This window comes from Galeopterus variegatus, unplaced genomic scaffold, assembly GCF_000696425.1.
Source record: "Galeopterus variegatus unplaced genomic scaffold, G_variegatus-3.0.2 Scaffold334, whole genome shotgun sequence".
In the NCBI taxonomy this organism is placed as follows: Eukaryota; Metazoa; Chordata; class Mammalia; order Dermoptera; family Cynocephalidae; genus Galeopterus; species Galeopterus variegatus.
In genome coordinates this window covers 32,960-51,860 of record NW_007726445.1, presented here as the reverse complement: position 1 = coordinate 51,860, position 18,901 = coordinate 32,960, and the positions used below count along the sequence as shown (strand labels likewise).

General features: G+C 51.7%; 2 protein-coding genes across 5 annotated transcripts; both read right to left on the bottom strand.

The window, feature by feature from the left end:
- Window positions 1-653: 653 nt before the first annotated feature.
- Window positions 654-11,291, bottom strand: CRTC2 (CREB regulated transcription coactivator 2). 4 transcript variants are annotated; one of them, XM_008567605.1, is made up of 15 exons: window positions 11,113-11,291; window positions 10,527-10,611; window positions 7,338-7,439; window positions 7,144-7,260; window positions 6,330-6,391; window positions 5,614-5,682; window positions 5,343-5,446; window positions 5,213-5,242; window positions 4,977-5,056; window positions 4,804-4,853; window positions 4,424-4,668; window positions 3,657-4,063; window positions 2,089-2,358; window positions 1,434-1,620; window positions 654-1,304 (listed from the first exon to the last, which is right to left on the bottom strand). In XM_008567605.1, the coding sequence occupies exons 2-15, from the start codon at window positions 10,551-10,553 to the stop codon at window positions 1,090-1,092; spliced, it is 1,965 nt and encodes a 654-aa protein (XP_008565827.1). In that variant the 5' UTR covers window positions 10,554-10,611; window positions 11,113-11,291; the 3' UTR covers window positions 654-1,089. The 4 variants fall into 4 exon arrangements, with proteins under 4 accessions (XP_008565827.1, XP_008565826.1, XP_008565824.1 ...); XM_008567604.1 differs by lacking the exon at window positions 11,113-11,291 and adding an exon at window positions 10,680-10,746 and having other exon boundaries at window positions 10,527-10,604; XM_008567602.1 differs by lacking the exon at window positions 11,113-11,291 and having other exon boundaries at window positions 4,977-5,041; window positions 10,527-10,679.
- A 267-nt stretch (window positions 11,292-11,558) lies between these two features.
- SLC39A1 (solute carrier family 39 (zinc transporter), member 1) lies at window positions 11,559-15,775 on the bottom strand. The gene is made up of 4 exons (XM_008567600.1): window positions 15,739-15,775; window positions 14,766-14,984; window positions 14,405-14,535; window positions 11,559-13,199 (listed from the first exon to the last, which is right to left on the bottom strand). The coding sequence occupies exons 2-4, from the start codon at window positions 14,950-14,952 to the stop codon at window positions 12,543-12,545; spliced, it is 975 nt and encodes a 324-aa protein (XP_008565822.1). The 5' UTR covers window positions 14,953-14,984; window positions 15,739-15,775; the 3' UTR covers window positions 11,559-12,542.
- Between the last annotated feature and the right edge of the window lie 3,126 nt (window positions 15,776-18,901).

Genomic DNA, 18,901 nt, shown 5'->3' with positions numbered 1-18,901 from the left:
GAAACCTTTTCAGAACATGGCACTCAAGGATCTGTTGAATTAAAACTCAAATGAATGAGTGGAGAAGAATGGGAAGAGTGAAGTGAATTCACGCATAGTGAGGGGACAGGAATGAGGGCTTCCCTGAGACCTAGGAGCATGGGGTCAGAGGCTTGTCTAGGTCCTGTAGGCTTACAGGGCCATAAAGAAGAGGGAGCCAGCCGAGAACTACAGGGAGTTCATAGTTGTTAAATCCCCTCTTCTTGGAAGCCTTAGCATTGAGGTCAGCTAACCCCAAGAGAGCTGGGGTTATTCTACAGGAAACATCAGATTGGTGAACTCAGCCAGCAGCCACCTCCTCACCCCATGACACTGCCAGGCCTCGGGCTGAGGAAATAGAGTAAGTTGTGTGGCCAGTCAGAGCCCCCATCCCCTGATGCTGCAGCAGGGCTCTAAACAGATAACAGGGCACACAAGGTGACTTCCTGCTACCATGGAAGCCTTCATCCATCCTGGGCCCCCATATCCAAGGCTGGGTACAAATTCTGAGGCTGGGAGACACTTCCACAAAGCACAATGATGCTGAGAAGATGCAAAAAGTATAACAAATAAGAAGGACTGTGGCCCAACTCCCTAGATTCCCCAGCTGCATCTCAAACAACAGTCAACCACACTGAGGGTTTGATATGATTTTTTTATTAACATATAATATATTTAATAAAAAATAATATCCACTCTGGCTCTCTCCTCCACTGCAAGGGGAAGAGTAGTGAGAAGGGGCTGGCACTGCCCACCCCTAGGCATCTGGACAAGCCCTGCCTCCGGATTCCCTTCTACCCCCTGCTTTCCAACAGGCTCTGACCTCCAGACAGACGGTTCAAAGTTACAAGTGCTTTAGGCCCTCCCTTGAGCTCCCCCAGGCCAACCCCTTGTGCAGAATTCAGGGGCCACCTGGACAAACCCCTTGCTTTATCTCATTCTTGGGATCCTTTGTTTGTGTTAAAAAGAGGATCCGGGGCAGAGAATGGAGTCTCTACTGGCCAGGGGGAAGGGAGGAAAGGGACAGTGATGGGGGATGGGGCCAAGAAGTGGGATGGCGATGAAGTCCCCTCACTGTAGCCGGTCACTGCGGAATGAATCCTCCACAGCAGGATCGGGCAGCAGAGCACAGGGGTCACTCAGCATGTTTAGCCCTTCTAGGCCCAGTGGCTCCATGCGCAGCTCATCTTCTAGCCCCAGCTCCAACCCAGCTGCTGACACCTCAAAGCCAGGTACTCCAGCCAGGGCTGCTGCAATCTCCTTAGAGAAACCTGGGGAGGAGTCTCCTGTGGGTAGAAGATATGGGTGAGGACCCCAGGCCTTGTAAACTCTTCTTAGGCCCCTGAGTATCCTACTGCATCCGCAAATGCATCATTCCCTCCTTCCACTCCCCATTACCACCCACCCCACTTTACCTGTGAGGATGATGTTAGGCCCTGAGCCATGGCGGGAACAGTGGGTCAAGTTTTGGTGGTTGAGGACATGGGTGTTCTGGGGGCCACCCACTGGCCCCTCACCCCCTAAAAACCCAGGCCCTTCGGAAAAGCCAGGAGGATCCAGTGCCAAGGTGGTTGATGGGTTCTCCATGCTGAACTGCTCTAGCTATGAACACACAGACAGACCTTGAGGAAGTGGGCTTCAGAACAGGGTGCTCCTGACCGCCCCTGCCTAACCCTACTAGCACATCCCCTTTGCCCACCAATCTCCACCCCAGAAACAGAGGCAAAGACAGGGAGGTGGCAGCAAGCAGAGCGACAGAAGCGAGCACGGGGCCCGAAGTAGGTGTGGGCACCGTACCTGCTGAGCCAGAGCATGTGCATGCCAGGAAGAGAACGGGTCAAGGCAGTAGTCATCAAAGAGCAAGCTGAGCAGAAATAAAGGGGCAGGAGTAGGGGTCAAATGCAGGAAGAGAGGAGCCCCAAGCTAGCAGTGCTATGTTACCTGGCGGGAAGGGAAATCTCCCTCCCACCCTGATCTCCCAGTTGAGAATACACCAGAGATACCACTCAGGCCCCCTTCACCCACCCTCAGCCCTTATCTTGCTTCTGAGTGAGGAGCCCAAGTACTCACACTCCCCAGGCTGAAGTCACTCATTGCCCGGTAGTAAGACTGTTGCCCGTGCCCACTGGACCCAGGTGGGTACATTGTCCCATAATGCGGCTGCCCACCTGGAGGCTGACCACCTGAGGGCTGCACTGAGCAGGCCAGAGAGGGCAGTCCTGGCTGCTGTACAGGCTTTGCGATGGGTGGCTGGGTGGGCAGAACCACACTTGGGGGGCTGTATGCGTATGGGGGCAGCCGCTGGTCAGTGGGCAGTTTACTGGTGTCCAGGGGAACACCCTGAAAAGAAACAAGGAGAAAGGGGGAATCTTACCTTTCATTACGCCCTTCAAAAAAACTCTTAGTCAGGGCTTCCCACTCTCTTAAGCTGCAACCATCGTCAACACGAATATGACAATGTCCCACATTCCCATGCGCATCCCTAGGGTTGGATGCAGTTACTCGAAAATGCATATCAGAATGACAGTGACTGAGTGAGGCTAACACAAGGATAATTTTGAATCCAGTTCAGAAGCAAACCATTCCTAAACCCTGGTACTTCAACTATTGTTGGTAATCAAGTGCTGTGACACACATCACTAGTGACTGCTAACATTAAATTTGAGAGCTGCTGTTCTAAAGCCTTGAAGAGACTAGAGGGAGTAGGAGAGGAAGGAAGGAAAAGAAGGAAAGGAGAGAGGGAAGTTATGCTCACACTATGCTGTAAGAGAGCAGAGTCCTTGTTGGTCTGGCCTCAGTCTTTCCTACAGAGGAGGGGACCTGGTAAAGATGGAACATAGAACACACATTCCTGGGAATAGCAATGGAGGAGGAAGAGAAAATAGAGCAGAGGAGAAGGTGAAAGAAAAGGGGAGCAGAGATAGCAAAAAAGAAGAAAAGGATGAGGAGGGAGGAAAGAACTGAGAATTTTATCTTTGAGGAAAAAGCCCTAAAGTAAGAATTTTCAGTTCTGATCCCAAGTTTTCCTAACCAGGTATGTAAACTTAGGAAAGTCACTTTCCCTCTGGGCCCCAGTTTCCTTATTTGTAAAGTGAAGGGATCGGGTTCCATGAGTCGAGATTTTCTGACTCTATGAATTCTACAAAAGAAGGAGGGGAAATGGGAGAAGGGATGGGACAGGATAGAAGCACTAGAAAAAGGACAAGAAAAGATAGAAAGAAGGCAGAAAAGGGAAAGTTTAAGCTACTACTTGTTGAACATGGACCTGGGCTAGCCTAGGCATGGTGCTAAGCACTTCATGTACAGTATTTCATTTGATCCTTTGTTTTGTAAATGAGGATACTGAGGTTCACAGAAGTTAAGTAACTTGTCCAAGGAGACTACTAGTAAGAGGCAGAGCCAGGATTTGAAACCAAAAAGCTAAACCCCAGGGTTTGCAATCTTGAGCAAAGAGGAGACAATATGGACAAAAGATGAGGCAGGTGGAGAACAGAGGAATGGAAGGGGATGGAGGAGACAAGGGGTACAGGAAGTAAGGAGAAGAGGTATTGAGGAAAGGAGGGTGGGAAGGAGAGAACTTGGCAGGAGAAGGGAAGGGGCAAGGGAGACAGACATGTAGGGAAGGCAGCCACGCATACCTGAGTGATGGAAGACAAGGTGGGTGACATTGTTGGCGAAAACTGTTTGGGCAGCTGCTGTTGGGACCTTCTGGCGTCGGCTGGGCCCGCAGGCAAACTCAGGGGGCTAAGGGGCACACGGCGGTGGCGGGGGGAGGCCCCAGGGGTAGAAGCTGGGTAAGGGGGGGCACCCAGGCTAGGGGATGAAGTGGAGGGGGAAGAAGAGGAGGAGGAGAGGGCTGGAGCACTGAGTGAGGGGTGGCCCAGGGAAGTGGTGGGCAGTGTATGGCAGGCCAAGGAGGAGGCAGGCAGTGAAGGGTGACTGTGGGAGCCCTGGAGCTGGGGCTGAGGACTGCTCAGGGAAGCCTGGAGGTTGGGATTGCTTAGGGAGGACTGCAAGGATGGGTGGCTGAGAGGTGAATGAAGTCCTGCAAGCACAGACAAAAAACCAGAGATGCCAACATTACTGATGGGAACTGGGTCCCTTTCCACCCAGAATGGGTAGTAGTGACAAGACTATGGAAGTGGTGACACAATGTCCTCCCTACTCTGTCCCTGACAGTGAGACTGGCACTGCCCACCTGGGGGCAACTCTCCATCTTCTTTCTAGGAAAAGCCACACCTACCAGTTCTCACTGGCTGAGAATTGCAATGAGGGAATTCTGGGGTGTAGAGGTGATGGGCTGATGTGGGCAGACACAGGAGGGTCCTGGGTGCTCAAATCTCCCTCCCCTTCATCCCTCCAGCCAGGCAGCACCACTGGGCACATGGCCAGGACAGCCACTCACCTGATGCATCATAGCCTGGGCCAATGCCGAGGCCCCCACTGATGCCGAGGTGGGTCATGGTGTGAGTCAAATTGGAAGTACTGTTGCCCCCACTCAGACTGGGATAGGTTGTCTCCTCAGGGTCCAAGGGGGTAGGAAGTGGTGGGGGAAAGTGCAGGTTGGTAAGGTCAGGGAGGGAGCCCCCCGTGTTCATGGCAGGTGGAAGGACAGGCACACTGGCAGGCTGGTCAGGAGATGGAAAGATGCTAGGGTAAGGAGAGAAAAAGAAAGATATAAATTGGGGGTGGGGAGGGCAGTGGTCAGGGAAGAGCAGAAATCAATCTCCTACATCTCCTTGTACTTCCCTCCCCCACCTCAGACAACCTCATCAGGGTACTTACTTAATTCCAGGGACTTCACAGGACCGAGGTCGGGAGGAGGACGAGGACAGCTGAGAAGAAAAGGGAGAATGTTGAAAATGAGGACAGTGCCCAGTGGAGAAACCTGGAAGGCCAGGCCCATGGAAAGGAGATAGCTGAGGGATAGTGGGTAACCCCCAGTGGCCCACACCTACCTTCTTAGCATCCCATGGCTTCAGCGAATGCTTGTCATCTAGCAAGTTCTCCTCAATAGCAGGAACTTGAAAGAGAAAGACTGGTGATGGGAGGGTTGGAGAAGGAGCCAGTCAGAAACGACAGAAAGCAGAGGCAGGTGGGAGGGAGTCCACCTCCCTGAACCCACACAAAGTCCCCAGTACCAGCCCAGAAATTCTTTGGGATTCAATACCCACACGTGGTGAGGAACACATACCTTTGGAATCCATTTCACCATCCAGAAAACCTATAAGGGATGTAGTGTTGTTGTCTGTAGTGCCCACTTGCCTACTTGCTTCAAACCAAAGCTCCACAGCTACTCCCTACCCTGGGACATAGCCACTTACCTCCACGGCGGCTGGGCAGAACGCTGGGAGGTGTGGGGCCTGGATAAGTGTCCTGGGGGCTGGGGTTCATCACACTTGTGTGAAGGGCAGAGTCAGAGCTTGTCCTGTGGGGGAACAGAGATGAGCTGGCACCAGTGAGTCTTCCTGGTCCCCAAGTCCTGCCCAGCAGGGGAAAACACTAGCTGGGCTGAACAGGGTAGGGGTGAGGGAGTAGGGCCCCAGAAACTACAGACAATAGGAAACATGGCCTAAAGAAGGCATGGGCCATCACCTGTTAAGTGCAGATGGTAGTCGAAACAACTGCCCCTTCTCTGCAGGGAAATTGCCCCAGGGCATCGTCCTGGAGTGGAAAAACAAAGTCATGAGGAGGAAGGCTAGCAATGGACAAGAAGACGGGCATGGGGGTTGGAAAATGTGGGGCAGCCAAGGTGGAAATAGAGAGGGCTGGGCACCTAGGGCATGCCTGTTTCTTTCTGGTTCATCTGATGTCTGTGACCCATGAACCCCCTCCCCAGTCAATCTAAGAGATTTGGAAACTATTCAATGTCTCTCTACCAGGACAAGCTGAATGGGACTCTTGGAGCCCGGAAACTCTGCTGGGTATGAGTACTGGAGGTGAGATGGACAAGGGGAAGGGCTCAGAAAGCCAAGTGTGCCAGACCACTACATCTGGCACCCACCTTCGACAGAAAGGAGCAATTTTAACCTGCCACTGTGCCATTCTCCCCTCCCCCTTCACATACAACACAGCCTGGATACAGTTCCCATTAGTCCTGCTCTGGCTGGACTGGGAGGCTTGGCCATTCATGTCAACATGACCAGGACTGGACTCTGACCCACCTACTCCACCCGCCCCCACCCCACCCAGCCCTGCTGTTGGGAGAGGTACTGTTGAAACCCTAGCCCAGTAATCCCAGATCCAACCCAAGATCCCTTTAGAAACAAGTCTGAGAGTAGGCAGGAGATTTTGTCTGTCTGTACACTTACCTTCGCCAGCTGGACTCAGGGGGAGGAGATAAGTAGGCAGGACTGTAGGGAGAGCTGTCAATGTGAAGAGCATCAGTTAAGGAACTAAGTGGAGACAGAAGGGATGAGAAAAAGACCAGATGAGAGAAGAATAGTGGAGGCAGGGGCCGGCCCGTGGCTCACTTGGGAGTGTGTGGTGCTGATAACACCAAGGCCACGGGTTCGGATCCTATATAGGGATGGCCGGTTAGCTCACTTGGGAGAGCGCGGTGCTGACAACACCAAGTCAAGGGTTAAGATCCCCTTACCGGTCATCTTTTACAAAAAAAAAATAGTGGAGACAGCAGATAAGTTGTTTCAAGAAACACATACCTTTTTCCTACTCCACAAGGAGCAACAACAGGTTGAAAGAATGGAAGAGAAGAAGGGAATCAGACCTTGGAAGCTAGAAAAATATAGGAGAATATCTGGAGAAGACAGGTCTATAGGTCTCTGAGACTGAAAGCTAATAATATAAAAGTGGGGAGGAGGGACCAAACTTCCTTCAGCAGGAGACATATCAGGGAGCCCTGCCTCTGGCAGCAAAGAGCAAGCTGAAGTAAAGACAGTCAGGGGCAGCCAGAGATGGAGGGCAGAGCCTTAGCAGCAACTACTCCCTGTCACAGGAGCCTGTGCTGACATATTGGCTGTGGTTACTTTTCAGGGAGGCTGGGTAAAGGAGAGCTCCTGGAGAAGGATGGGACTGGACAACACTTAAAGTACTTTCCTATCATAAGTCCCTAAGGAACCCCATACTATGGACCTCCAGACCCCTGAAACCCTCTGTGAAGGATATGTGGCGGGGGTATCGGCGAAGTGGGGACACCATTCTGCGGGGGTCTCGCTGCACCCGTTCCACCAGCCCGTGGTGCCGAGTGCTTCGAGATGAATCCAAAGGTGAGTGGAGGGGGCTCTGCCAAAAGGGACAGGAGAGTCAGCAGGAGAAGTGGCCTAAGAGCCTCTGCTCCTCCCTGACTGGTGTACACTCACCTGGAACTCCGCCAGGCCACAGCCAATCTGGTTAACATTGGGCAGAGAACCACCATAATGAGAGCTCCTTGTGTATGCCAGTCGCAGTTTTTGGGCCTGTAACTGAGATATGGGGAGACAAATGTGAGTGTCAGAGAGGGTCTTGAGCACTGTTCCCTTTTGGCCATCCTTGCCATCCCTGTCACCAGGATATGCTGCTGCTCTTAAGAAATCTGCCAGAAAAAAAAGCCTGAGTCAGTGCTAGGGGAAAGGCCCACTGAGACCTTGTGCAAACAATCACTCTAGCCCTTCTGCAGGCTACCCTCATCAGTGATATCACTACTACCTGACATCACCCCGCCAGACAGGGCCTGACACTCTGTGCAGGGCCTGTCTCAATTGGTATCAGTCTAAGCAGAGTCCCTGAAGCGCTTCCAGTAGCCCCCAGGCTAGTCACAGAGTGGGGTGACTATTAAGCACCTCTGCTTTCCTTTCCAGATGCATCCAGGACTAATTAGAAGATAAGGGGAAGGCCACGGGTGGATGTCATAGAGCCCTTACTGCCAGCCTCTTTCCTTCCCACTCTGGAGAGCACAGGCTTCTGGGCTCTGCCACTTGCCCAGCCTCAGGAAGGCTACACAGAACCTGCACCTCCCAAACTAGATAGAACATCCAAGGAATGATGCCTCTCCTAGTGCCAAAAAAAGGGGCATTCTTCCACTGAATCTGAAGGCCCCTGAATGGGCAGGAGAGCCTGAAGAATGAAGGTGGGAGAGGAAGCAGTAGCTTACTCCAGCCTGGGCCAGAGCCATATCCCTGGCCTCATCCCCACTTTGGGGAGATATGTCTGGCACAAAGGTGAGACACCACAACCCTCAGCCTGGCAGTTTAATCTGTCTACAGATCTCATATCCATCTGTGAGAGGTAAGCATCTACTTCTGAGACTCAGCCAGTGCCACCAGCCAAATAAACAGACCCAGGGCAAGGCCATGGGGAGGAAGGCGGCTGAGAGGGGTAAGTTCTAAGAACTTCCAGGGTCACACTGTTATATATAAGCCAACATCAGAACTGACTATCAGTTCTAGGAGGTCAGACCAGTGAATTCTGTGGGCACTCTGCTGACCTCTGGGTCACTTCCAAACAGCTATTAATATATACAGCAACCCCAGTCTCTCAGCAATATAGGTCCCCATGGCCATATCTGCCTCAAATGAACTCTCACAGCTGGTCAGATAACAGGCTGAGCTACAGGTCTCTTATCTCTAGCCCTAGACTCTTGGGTCCCTAGGCTCTGACCATGTATGCCCACTAGACTTTTCTGTGTAACAGAGAAGTTAACCAGAAGGGACAAAGTGGGTTGAAGAGACCTTTTGATAGACTAAGGCTCCACATAGATACCTCAGCTTTGAGTTTCTCACAGCCTTTCTTTGCACAGACAAGCCCTAAGATATCACAATGCCTCTGCTAGAATCAATCCAGAGGGCAGGGCCTCAAGCTATCAGCTGGAGATTAGCCTCTCTCCCATCTTCTTGTCTTTGTCCCCATCATGACCAAAAGCTCCTAAGGGAAGCAATCAACAGTTAGATACTAATCCTAATGGTGGTTAGAGTGGATTATGCACGTGCATACACAGACAAACCAGATTTGCCTCCTCACCTAACTTTCTCTGTACTGATTCCACAAACTAGGGCACATGGTCCCTAGAGACTCAAAAGGGAAAAAAACACAAAAAGACTAACAGATCAAGGGAGATACACACAAAAATACAACCAGTCAGAATCACAGTCATAGATAGATGCAATTACAGTCAGACCAACAGAAAGAGCCTTGAAATGGGGGCGAGGGGGGTTGTTTTTTTTTAAAGAAGGGAATCTTAACCCTAGACTTGGTAGTGTCAGCACCAAAGATACACACAAAAATACAACCAGTCAGAATCACAGTCATAGATAGATGCAATTACAGTCAGACCAACAGAAAGAGCCTTGAAATGGGGGCGAGGGGGGTTGTTTTTTTTTAAAGAAGGGAATCTTAACCCTAGACTTGGTAGTGTCAGCACCAAGCTCTCCCAAGTGAGCTAACCGGCCATCCCTATATAGGGATCCGAACTCATGGCCTTGGTGTTATCAGTACCACACTCTCCCAAGTGAGCCACAGGTCGGCCTGAAATGTGGTATTTTCTGTTTCACCATCTCCCCTTAAATTCCTTCTAGTTCTCTGCCATGAAAGATCACTGTAATATTCTCACCTGCTGTTTTAAGAATAATGTGTCCCTAAATTAGGACTGCATATTATCTGGGCAAACTCCAACCCCTCGCTCCTTCTGACATCCAGACCGGGGAAGCAAGATACCAAGGCCAAAGGGGCTTCAGAGGCAACCTGGCAGAGACCTGAAAGTTCTTTCTAGAACTTCCTAGTAACGAATATTTTCAACATATAGAGGACCCTCCAAGGCACCCCATAAACTGACGCACAAAGCAGCCTTCTCCCTAGAAGGCTCAATAAACCATCGTGCTCCGCACAACCAATAGCCGATCGCTTGCCCAGTTTTGAGATTCAAAGCTTTACCTCTCCTCCAAGGCGACTAGGTCAAAACACCAAGCACCATTCTGTGAGCAATGAACCTCACCTTCATTCACGTCAGGAAACCACAAGAAATACTTGAAAAAGGAAGCAAAGGGACGGGACGCAGGAGGGAACTTCCTGCCCCACCATACTAAGCAGTGTTGGTTCAAACCACTGAAGGCCTTTTCCAGGAGATACCAAAGCGCCAAGAATGAAACAACTGGGCAGAAGGACCAGTTTGAAGGAGATCACAAACTCGGAGAAGCCAGATTAGGGACAAACAGACCATACCCCCAATCCATAACCCAACATCGGGGATGCTTCAGGCGAGTCCCTCGGGCGACTCCTTCAGGGATGCACAAGGACCACCCACCTCCTACCTCCGCCGAACTTTAGGGGACAACCTCCCCTCTCCGCTCACTCCCGCCTCCCGTACTCGGCCCGCAGTAGCTCCCCCCCTCCCCTCCAGCCCCGAAAAACCCGTCTTCCTGCCCCTAGGCCCTCAACCCGCGCCTCCCAGACGGCGGCGCCCGCTGCCCCTGCTCCGTTCCGCCTCCTTCGCCGCGGCTCCCGCCCCCGCCCCGCCTCTCCGCTCTCCGCTCCGTGAGTACTCCGCTCCCGCTCCCGCTCCCGGCGCGGGCCCTTACCCGGGTGGAGCCGATGTCCATCATCATCTCCTCGAAGGCCGCCGTCTCCTCGGCCTGACGCTGCTTCTGTAGCGCGATCTTCTCACTAAACTTGCGCGGATTGGAAGCTGAAGCCGTGGCCGAACCGGGCCCGTTCGCCCCGGACGTCGCCATCTTCTCACTAAACTTGCGCGGATTGGAAGCTGAAGCCGTGGCCGAACCGGGCCCGTTCGCCCCGGACGTCGCCATCTTCTCACTAAACTTGCGCGGATTGGAAGCTGAAGCCGTGGCCGAACCGGGCCCGTTCGCCCCGGACGTCGCCATCTTCTCACTAAACTTGCGCGGATTGGAAGCTGAAGCCGTGGCCGAACCGGGCCCGTTCGCCCCGGACGTCGCCATCTTCTCACTAAACTTGCGCGGATTGGAAGCTGAAGCCGTGGCCGAACCGGGCCCGTTCGCCCCGGACGTCGCCATCTTCCTCCCCCGGCCCTCCCCGCCACCCTCCCAGGACAAGCCACGGCCTCCGCCGCGGGCTCCGGCCCGGAGCCGTAGCAGCCGCCCGCAGCCTCAGCAAGCACCGCGAACCCGGCCCCAGCCTAGTCCTGACCTGTGGCCCGTGGGAGCCGCCGGGAATTGTAGTTTGTTTACGTGACAACGTCACACCCCTAGTCATGCAGCACGGAAAGGAAATGGACTCCACCTCCCAGCAGCCCCGTTAACTCGGGGAACTGGAGATTTGGTTCCATCCTCTCGGCTACTCCCTGCGCGGGGCAGGCTGGGAAGAGTAGTTCTAAATTAGTCCCGAACCTGCGAACTGGAAGGGGAGAGGGAATGAAAGAGAGGGAGGGAAGGGAAGAAAAAGGAAGAGAAGGGAAGGGAGACTGGGAGGGAAGAAGGAAGAGACAAAGGAGGAAGGGAAGGGGACGACTGGGGCCTGAGTGAAAACAGTGAGACCAAGGATCTTAAAACAACTGTAAGCATCTGGGACTCAGGCCCTCTAGGCTGGCCACATGCCCACCCCTTTCCCAAGACAAATGAATCAGATACTGTACAGATGTACAGAAACATCTTTTATTTGGGTAACACGTCCCAAAACAGGTCAGTTAGTAAAATAGATTGTAGAGAATATGGCCCTATGCACAGCCTTCCCTTCCCCAAAATAACCCTGGAGGTGGGTATTCCCATTCCCCCTCGGGCTCCTCGGGTATATATATAAAAAAAGGTTTGGCAGCTCAGTGTTTATCATCTGGGCATGGGGCACCATGTCCATGTTCTGTATTCCTAGGGTGCAGCTGCGGTGGGTGGCCGCAGGTCTCCAATCCTCCCCCCACCCCAGCCCAGCAAACATTTCTGCCCCACCCCAGGATCTGGGATCAAAATAAAGAGCAAGCAGGCCCCCTCCACTGAGGTGCTGGGCAGGGCTCAGTGCCAGATCACTGTGCTTTTTGAGAAAGAGAGAGGGGATTTGTTTGGCACTTTAAAAATAGAGTGAGCAGGGCTGGAGGGGCCAGAGAAGTTACCAAAACTGGCAGGGAGAGACCATTTGGCACCAGTATCCTGGGAGAAAGGAAGAGGAAGATAAGAAAATAGGAGCTAAGAAAAGTAGGAGGGGTCCATTCCATGTGGAAGAGTATGGAAATGGGCTAGAATCAACAGGACACGGACTCTGGACTTATGCCCTCTCCATACCTTTATCCCACAGCAGCTGGGTGCCCACCTCCAGCGTCCCCAGTGTTAACTTGTCCCTATGTGTGGTGTCTGACCTCTGCTTCTAGCAGTCAGTGTCTTCCACAATCCTAATGTCCCCTGATCAAGTCTCTAGTGACTTGACCATCTCTTGTTCCTTGGGCCTGGGGCCAAGCTCTTGCCTCTCTCATTGGTCGGATAGTCCCAAAGGCTCCATCCCTATCTCCCAGAGAACTCTTTGGTCCTCAGTACCTCCCTTCCCCACACTTCTTGTTCCCCACACTTTGGCGGAGGGGAGGAAGGGCAGGAGCACCTGATAGTCAATCTCCCCTGCCCCTCTCTTGAAACCCCCTAAATTTGGATGAAGAGCAGGCCAGTGAGCAGGGCAAAGCCTGCTAGAAGCAGAATAACCTTGAGGATCCTCTGCTCTGAAGTGGCCAACTCATGGGGCAGGATTTCCAGGAAGGTGATATAGAGGAAGGTGCCAGCTGCCATGCCCTCCAGCACAGACTGGGCCAGCTGGTGCAGAGGCCCAGCTGACTCTGCCAGAGCTGCTCCAAGACCAATGCCCAGAGGTGTCATGCATGAGAAGAGGATCCCACAGCCAGCCACCACCTGCGCCCGCAGATGGCTCTGCAGCAGCCTCAGGGACAGGCTGACAGCCAGGATACCCTTGTGGAGCAGCAAAGCCAGGCACAGCTCCATGGCCCGAGCCCGGTCTCGCTGCAGCCCCACTGCCAGCCCCTCAAACACTGAGTGTAGGGCCAAGGAGAAGACCAGTACACAGGCACGCAGGGCCGAGGGAGCTGCTGGGGCTCCAATTGCCTGTGGGACCCCTGGCCTGTCATGCCAATGCTGCGGCCCACCATTCACTGTTCCCAGCAGAGCCCTTGTCTCCTCTCGAGGTGGTAGCACTGATTGCTCCTTGTAAGCCAGTGTGATCTGCTCCATCACCAGGACTAGGAAGAAGCCCATGGCCAGGATGAATTCTTGCAGGGGGAACTGGAGCTGTGGGAAGAGGGGGCAGCAAGGAGTTCAAGAGACAGGCCAAGAATGGGGAGAAGGCAGATGCAGAGTCTCCTGGACACTCAGTTATACAGACTAGGGGTCCCACACAAATTCAGGGCCACTCTCAGTCACACAAAGATAGAGTTACTTGGTGACACAGACACAGAATGATACACAATCACACAGATTATGTCATTCACAGTGTTACATGTAGACCAAGTTTCTCAATTTTGGCGCTATTAACATTTTGGGCCAGATAATTCTTTGTCTTGGGAGCTGTCGTATGCACTATAGGTTGCAGCATCTTTGATCTCTACCCATCAGATGCCAGTAGCAAGCACAATGCTCCCCACACCACTACCCCCAGTTGTGAAAACCAAAAATGTCTCTAGACGTTACCAAATGTTTCCTGGGGGACAAAACCACCCCTAGTTGAGAGTTACTGATGTAGACGTACACAAAGTGTCACATGTAGGGTAAGCATACAAACAAAGCATCATACATTGGCCCACTTCTTCAAATGCTCACACAGCCACATACTGTCACAGGGACATTCAGGCTTATACACACTCACACAAAGACATATGTCACTCAGTCACAGACACACAAAGGGTTACGTCCAATGTTACTTCCTCAGTCTTCAGGAATAAAGAGAGAAAAGAGCACAGGATGTCTTCCCTGCACCACAACCCAACTATCTCAGTTTTTCCTATAATGAGCCTTTCCTATGCCTTAGACTTGATCATTCCCCACATCCCACTTCCTTAGGCAAAAGCCTTTTTTTGTCAGGATCACCAAGCCCCTGGGAATTGCCTCCTACCCTTCCCAAGCCTGCAGGAACTGCCATCTTCAGCCCTTCAGGAAAGTGGAGAGAGAGTGAAGATGATTCTTGGAGCACTGTTAACTTCCTGGCAACTGGAACTGAGAAACCCACAGAGTAGGTCACACACCTGATAATAAGGCTCCTCACACTGTCTAAAAGGGTACATAGGGGACACACAGGGACTGAGTGGGGATGGGGGGGGACACACCAAAAGGGTTATGCATTATAACCAAAAGTAACAGTTCACAGGATCATATGCCAAGAGCCTTCCACACAGTCATGTAGTGACAAATGAACAGATCTATTACAAACCATCTCTCTTAGAGGTATGTAATTGGACACACCCCGCACACAAGGCCACATGCCGCGGGCCAGTGCTCACCGTCACGTGCAGGGCTGCCAGAGCCTCATCTATGGCAGCCAGGTAGTCCGGCAGCAGGTCCAGGAGACAGGTGGCCAAAAAGACACCCCCTGCAAAGCAGCTTACTAGGCTCAAGGCTTTCCGGCGGGAAGCTGGGCAGGAGTGAAGTACAGAGGGGAATGAGCAAGTGAACCCCTGCCAGGCCCCACTACCCTAACCCAAGAAATGGCTACTCTTAGGTCCAGGGTTCCATCCCTGTACGCACCAGCCACCAAAAAGGAAGAAAGAAATGGCTATTCTTGCCTTCCCCTCCTCCTTAGGCCAGCCCCAGAGTATTCCCTGCCCCAAGCATCCATAGCAATGGGGAAAAGGAGAGGCTTACCAGAAGATTCATGGTTAGCTCCAGGCCGGCGCAGCACACAGATGGGCACCAGACTGCAGAGGAGGGTGAACACCAGCAGCAGCACCAGGGCCCCCAACTTCACCTCCAGCCCCACAGGCACTGGGGACTCCGAAACTACCGCTTCTGGGCGCCACACCAGGAGCTCTGGCTCTCCCCAGGGCCCCATGGTGGTTACGGCAGCCCCAATAACTCTCAGACCTAGGAAGATAGACTAGAGTGGGTGGGGAATGGTCATGCAAGGAAAGATGGGGCCAAGGAAAGGGGAAGCTTTGTCAGCAGCATTTAGCTCCTTCACCCCAATCACTTTCTGATCTTCCCCAATCCAGGGTGACTCATCCACTCCTGTACCAGGAACACTCCTCTTTCTCCTCAGACTTTATCTCTCCCAAGTGACTTATTCAGGGAGCCAGCAAGGGGGAAACTGAGGCATGAGGACTGTGTGGATATCTCATTACCCTTTCATCTGGGGCCCCCAAGAAAACTAGGGGCTGCCTCCAAATAGGACCTGGACCCGGGGTCCCCTAAGGAAAGTAGAAGCCAGACTTCCCACTCCAGGAAGGAGTAAATGAAGCAAAGGGAGCTCAGGCCTGTGGGGAGAAGTCACGGGTGGTTTTGTGAACCACCAGAAAAGGGCGATCTTGGTTGCTGGATCACTCTCCGGATCCCCTTTTCCCAATGCCATCTCCCCGGAAAGCAGAGTGAGCTCTTCAAGCCACAGGCTGGGACGTCCGGTAGACGGCCAAATGTAGAGAGGCCTTAGGGGTCTGGGGTCCCGGGACATGCTGAGACGACACTGAGTGCGGTGTCTGGAAGTCCAGGCTCCGTGAGGCGGAGTCCGAGGCCGCCAGCGTTGCGGGAAGCAGATGAAGAATGTGAGAGGTGGGACTCCAGCCCCTAGGCCCCGGGAGGCCTGGGCGGCCCTAAATCCCGCTCCCCGAGAGCCCGCACTCACCTCGCGAGGGTCTCACTACATGGTATCGGCTGGGTTCCGGCCTCTAGTCGGGAATTCCCGCCCCCTCCTATCGCTCCCCCCTCCTCCCGCAGCTGCTGCGTACCCGCGCCCTGGGGCCAATGACAGCGCCGAGTGGGCGGGGATCGACTGCTAGTGACGTGAGTTAGAAGCAATCACAGGCCGGGAGCAGACGAGGGTGGGGGAGCGGGAGCGAGAGCAAGGGAGGGGGCTAGGGAGAGGGTCCAGGTTCTGCGGGCCTGAGGCGCCACTGTGCAGGTCTGAGGGGCCGGAGCTGGCCGGTCAAGGAAGGCTTTGGTCATGTGGAGATTTTTTAAGAAGGGAGCTAGAACCCCCGCAGGCATGGCTGGCGCCCAAACCTTGCCCCGCATTCCTAAGTCTTCGGCCCCACATCTCTGAGGATATCTGCCTGGCCTGGGCCAAAGTCTCATTTTATCTTTTAGAAGACACTAATTAAGACTTCATCAGTGTGCCATGGCGCCAAAAAGAAAGCATTCCCTTCCTAGGACGAATTTCCTCGCCTGACTTCCGTCGCCAGTACCCACAGGAAAGAAAAAGACAAGGCAGAATTGAAAAGAGGGAAAACCAAAGAGAGGGCATGTCTTGAGGATCATCCCTCCTTGACTACCAGTGGCCCGAGCTGACTTCTGTGCAGCCTCTGGCGGTCTTCTCCAACTGGGTAGAGGTGTGGTGGGGCTCAGCTCAGGGGTTGCTGAAACCCCACCCAGTGGAGAGCTTCTCAGCACACTCCAACTTACCGTCCTTACCATGGCTCTGGGTAACTGGCCAGGATTCCCTCCAACCTCATCTGGCACTCTCCAACTCTTCTCCCTCCATCCCTTCTGGCCTCCTTTCCGTTTTCAGTTCCTTGAATGCACCAAGGTACAGTACTAGGGTACTTCAAAAGTTCGTGGAAAAATAGAATTAAAACATAATGCAAATCTTTCCCCAAACTTTTTTTTTTTTTTTTTTTTTTTTGTCAGCTGGCTGGTTCGGGGATCTGAGCCTGTGACCTTGGTATTACAAGGTTGTGCTCTAACCAACTGAGCTAACCAGCCAGCCCTATAAACTTTTTGAAGATCCCTTGTATTTTCCACTGTTTCCTCAGCCTGGATCATCTTAACCCACAATCCTCTTGTAGCCTAATGAAACAGCAGGGTACAAAAGAGGAAAATACAAAAGGGTGCTCAGTCCTAAAGAAGAGATAGAATGATGCCTCTAATAAGAATCTAGAAATGGAGGCCAGCAACTACTTTAAGTAAAGGGGGAATGTGAGGACTTCTTGAAGGAGGGGGTCTAGGAGAAAGGAACCTATAGGATTTTAAGATGAGGGTTTAAGTGAAATGGGGTATTGGTGTCCCATCATTTACTAATAATTATTGCTGTTCCAAGCTCTTAATGAAAAAAATAGAAATTAGGGTTGGCCATTTAGCTCAGTTCGTTAGAGTATGGTGTTATAATACCAAGGTCAAGGGTTCGGATCCCTGCACCAGCCAGCTGCCCAAATAAATAAAAATTACTGTTAGAGGTAATTCCAGATTATTTAAGGGAATATTGTGCATACTGTGGTTTGTCTGTGGCAAATTATGCTTTCGAGATTATTGGTAATTATTAACATTAACAAGGAATCATGACTGGGAGTCAGGACACCTGGATTCTAGGCCCAGCTCTACCTTAAATTATACATGTATAATCTCACATACTTTTTTGTGGTGAGAACACTTAAAATATACTCTCAGCTATTTTCAAGTATACAATACATTGTTGTTAACTATATTCACCATGTTTTACAGTAGATCTCTTGAACTTTACCTTAACTTGATGTATGATTTTAGGCAAGTCATTTTCCCTCTCCAGAGCTTGATAAATCAGGGGAAAGAGGGAAGTTAAACTAGCAGATGATGGCAGAGTTTCCTTCCAGTTCTAGCATTAATAGCATATGATTATATTTTCCATTTATCATCTCCGCACATGCAGCCCACAGGAAGCCCTTTGAAATGCATTCAACCACCTTTCTTGCTCTATGAAAGATCTAAACAAAAACAGCTCTGCTATCTTTAGAGCTCTGCATCAATCTAGGAAGCCTGTTTGACTCTTCATGACTGGAGCAGGATGCAGAGAGACAAGCAGGAAAGACAGATTTGGGAAATTTGAGAAAACTCAGCAAGTCAGCTTAGTCTAGTGTGAAGAACATGGGCTCAGGCATCCAAATCTTGGTTCGGCCACCTACAGAGTAACTTTGAGAAAGTTACTTAACTTCTCTCTGTCAGCTGTGAGTTGCTATGAGAGTTAAGAGTAACATGAAAATGCCTAATATATAAACGTTGCTCAATAAATACTAGATCCTGTTGTTGTCTTTACCCTTAGCCCATTCAAATCTTCACAAGGAGAATTAATACCAGTTTGAATTCTGGATGTACACCCCAAACACTCCCGCTTTACTCACCCCGCTACCCTTTATCAGAAGTACTACTGGGAAGGCAGGCAAACAAAAATCATATCAATATCAGATAGGCCCATTATTATAGTTTATTTGAAGTGAATTCCTGGACCATCAGACACTAGACCAAGTGAAAAAATCCTGAATATTGGTATTACTACTTTCTAGTAGTGGATTTCTGCCTCCTCATTGGTAAAAATTAGCAAAATATTACCTGTCCTATGTGCCTCAGAGTCGTTGTGGATGTGAATGAGGGAACAATTTACGAAAATGTTTTGTAAACAATACAAATGCGGACATACATGTTGCCGGTAATTTTACACAAACAATAAAACAAATTCCCAAACCAAACGCAAAACGTTTTTTAACTTGCAGTTTTCCAGACCCATCTCACTCCGTGAGTAAACAGAGTCCAGTGAGTGGGTATGTATAATCGCTGTTCTTGAATAGCATAACGCTACGATTACGAACTTGGAACCCAGCGATTGCGCGACTTCCCACCAGCTGAGTCAAGGCCCTGTCGCTGAACTTGGGTCAACAGGTTATCTACTCCCCGCCTAGGTAATAACCTGGGCTTTGGAATCACGTGGCAAGCGAAACCAGGCCGCTCCTACCCACGTTCTCGGAACTTTTCTCCAACTTCCCCACAATTTATCTTCCGGCTCTTCCTCCTCCCGCTGGTCCGCGGAACCCAATCCCCGCCTG

Bases quoted from the DNA above. Each gene is read 5' to 3' on its own strand.
- CRTC2 (XM_008567602.1), bottom strand. From the start codon at position 10,679: ATGGCGACGTCCGGGGCGAACGGGCCCGGTTCGGCCACGGCTTCAGCT. The intron at 5,042-5,212 runs GTATGTGTTCCT...TTCTCTTTCAAG, and splicing joins TGGTGAAATGGATTCCAAAG to TTCCTGCTATTGAGGAGAAC. The intron at 1,305-1,433 runs GTAAAGTGGGGT...TTCTACCCACAG, and splicing joins GCCTAACATCATCCTCACAG to GAGACTCCTCCCCAGGTTTC.
- SLC39A1 (XM_008567600.1), bottom strand. From the start codon at position 14,952: ATGGGGCCCTGGGGAGAGCCAGAGCTCCTGGTGTGGCGCCCAGAAGCG. The intron at 14,536-14,765 runs GTAAGCCTCTCC...ACTCCTGCCCAG, and splicing joins AGCTAACCATGAATCTTCTG to CTTCCCGCCGGAAAGCCTTG. The intron at 13,200-14,404 runs GTGAGCACTGGC...CTCTTCCCACAG, and splicing joins TGGCAGCCCTGCACGTGACG to CTCCAGTTCCCCCTGCAAGA.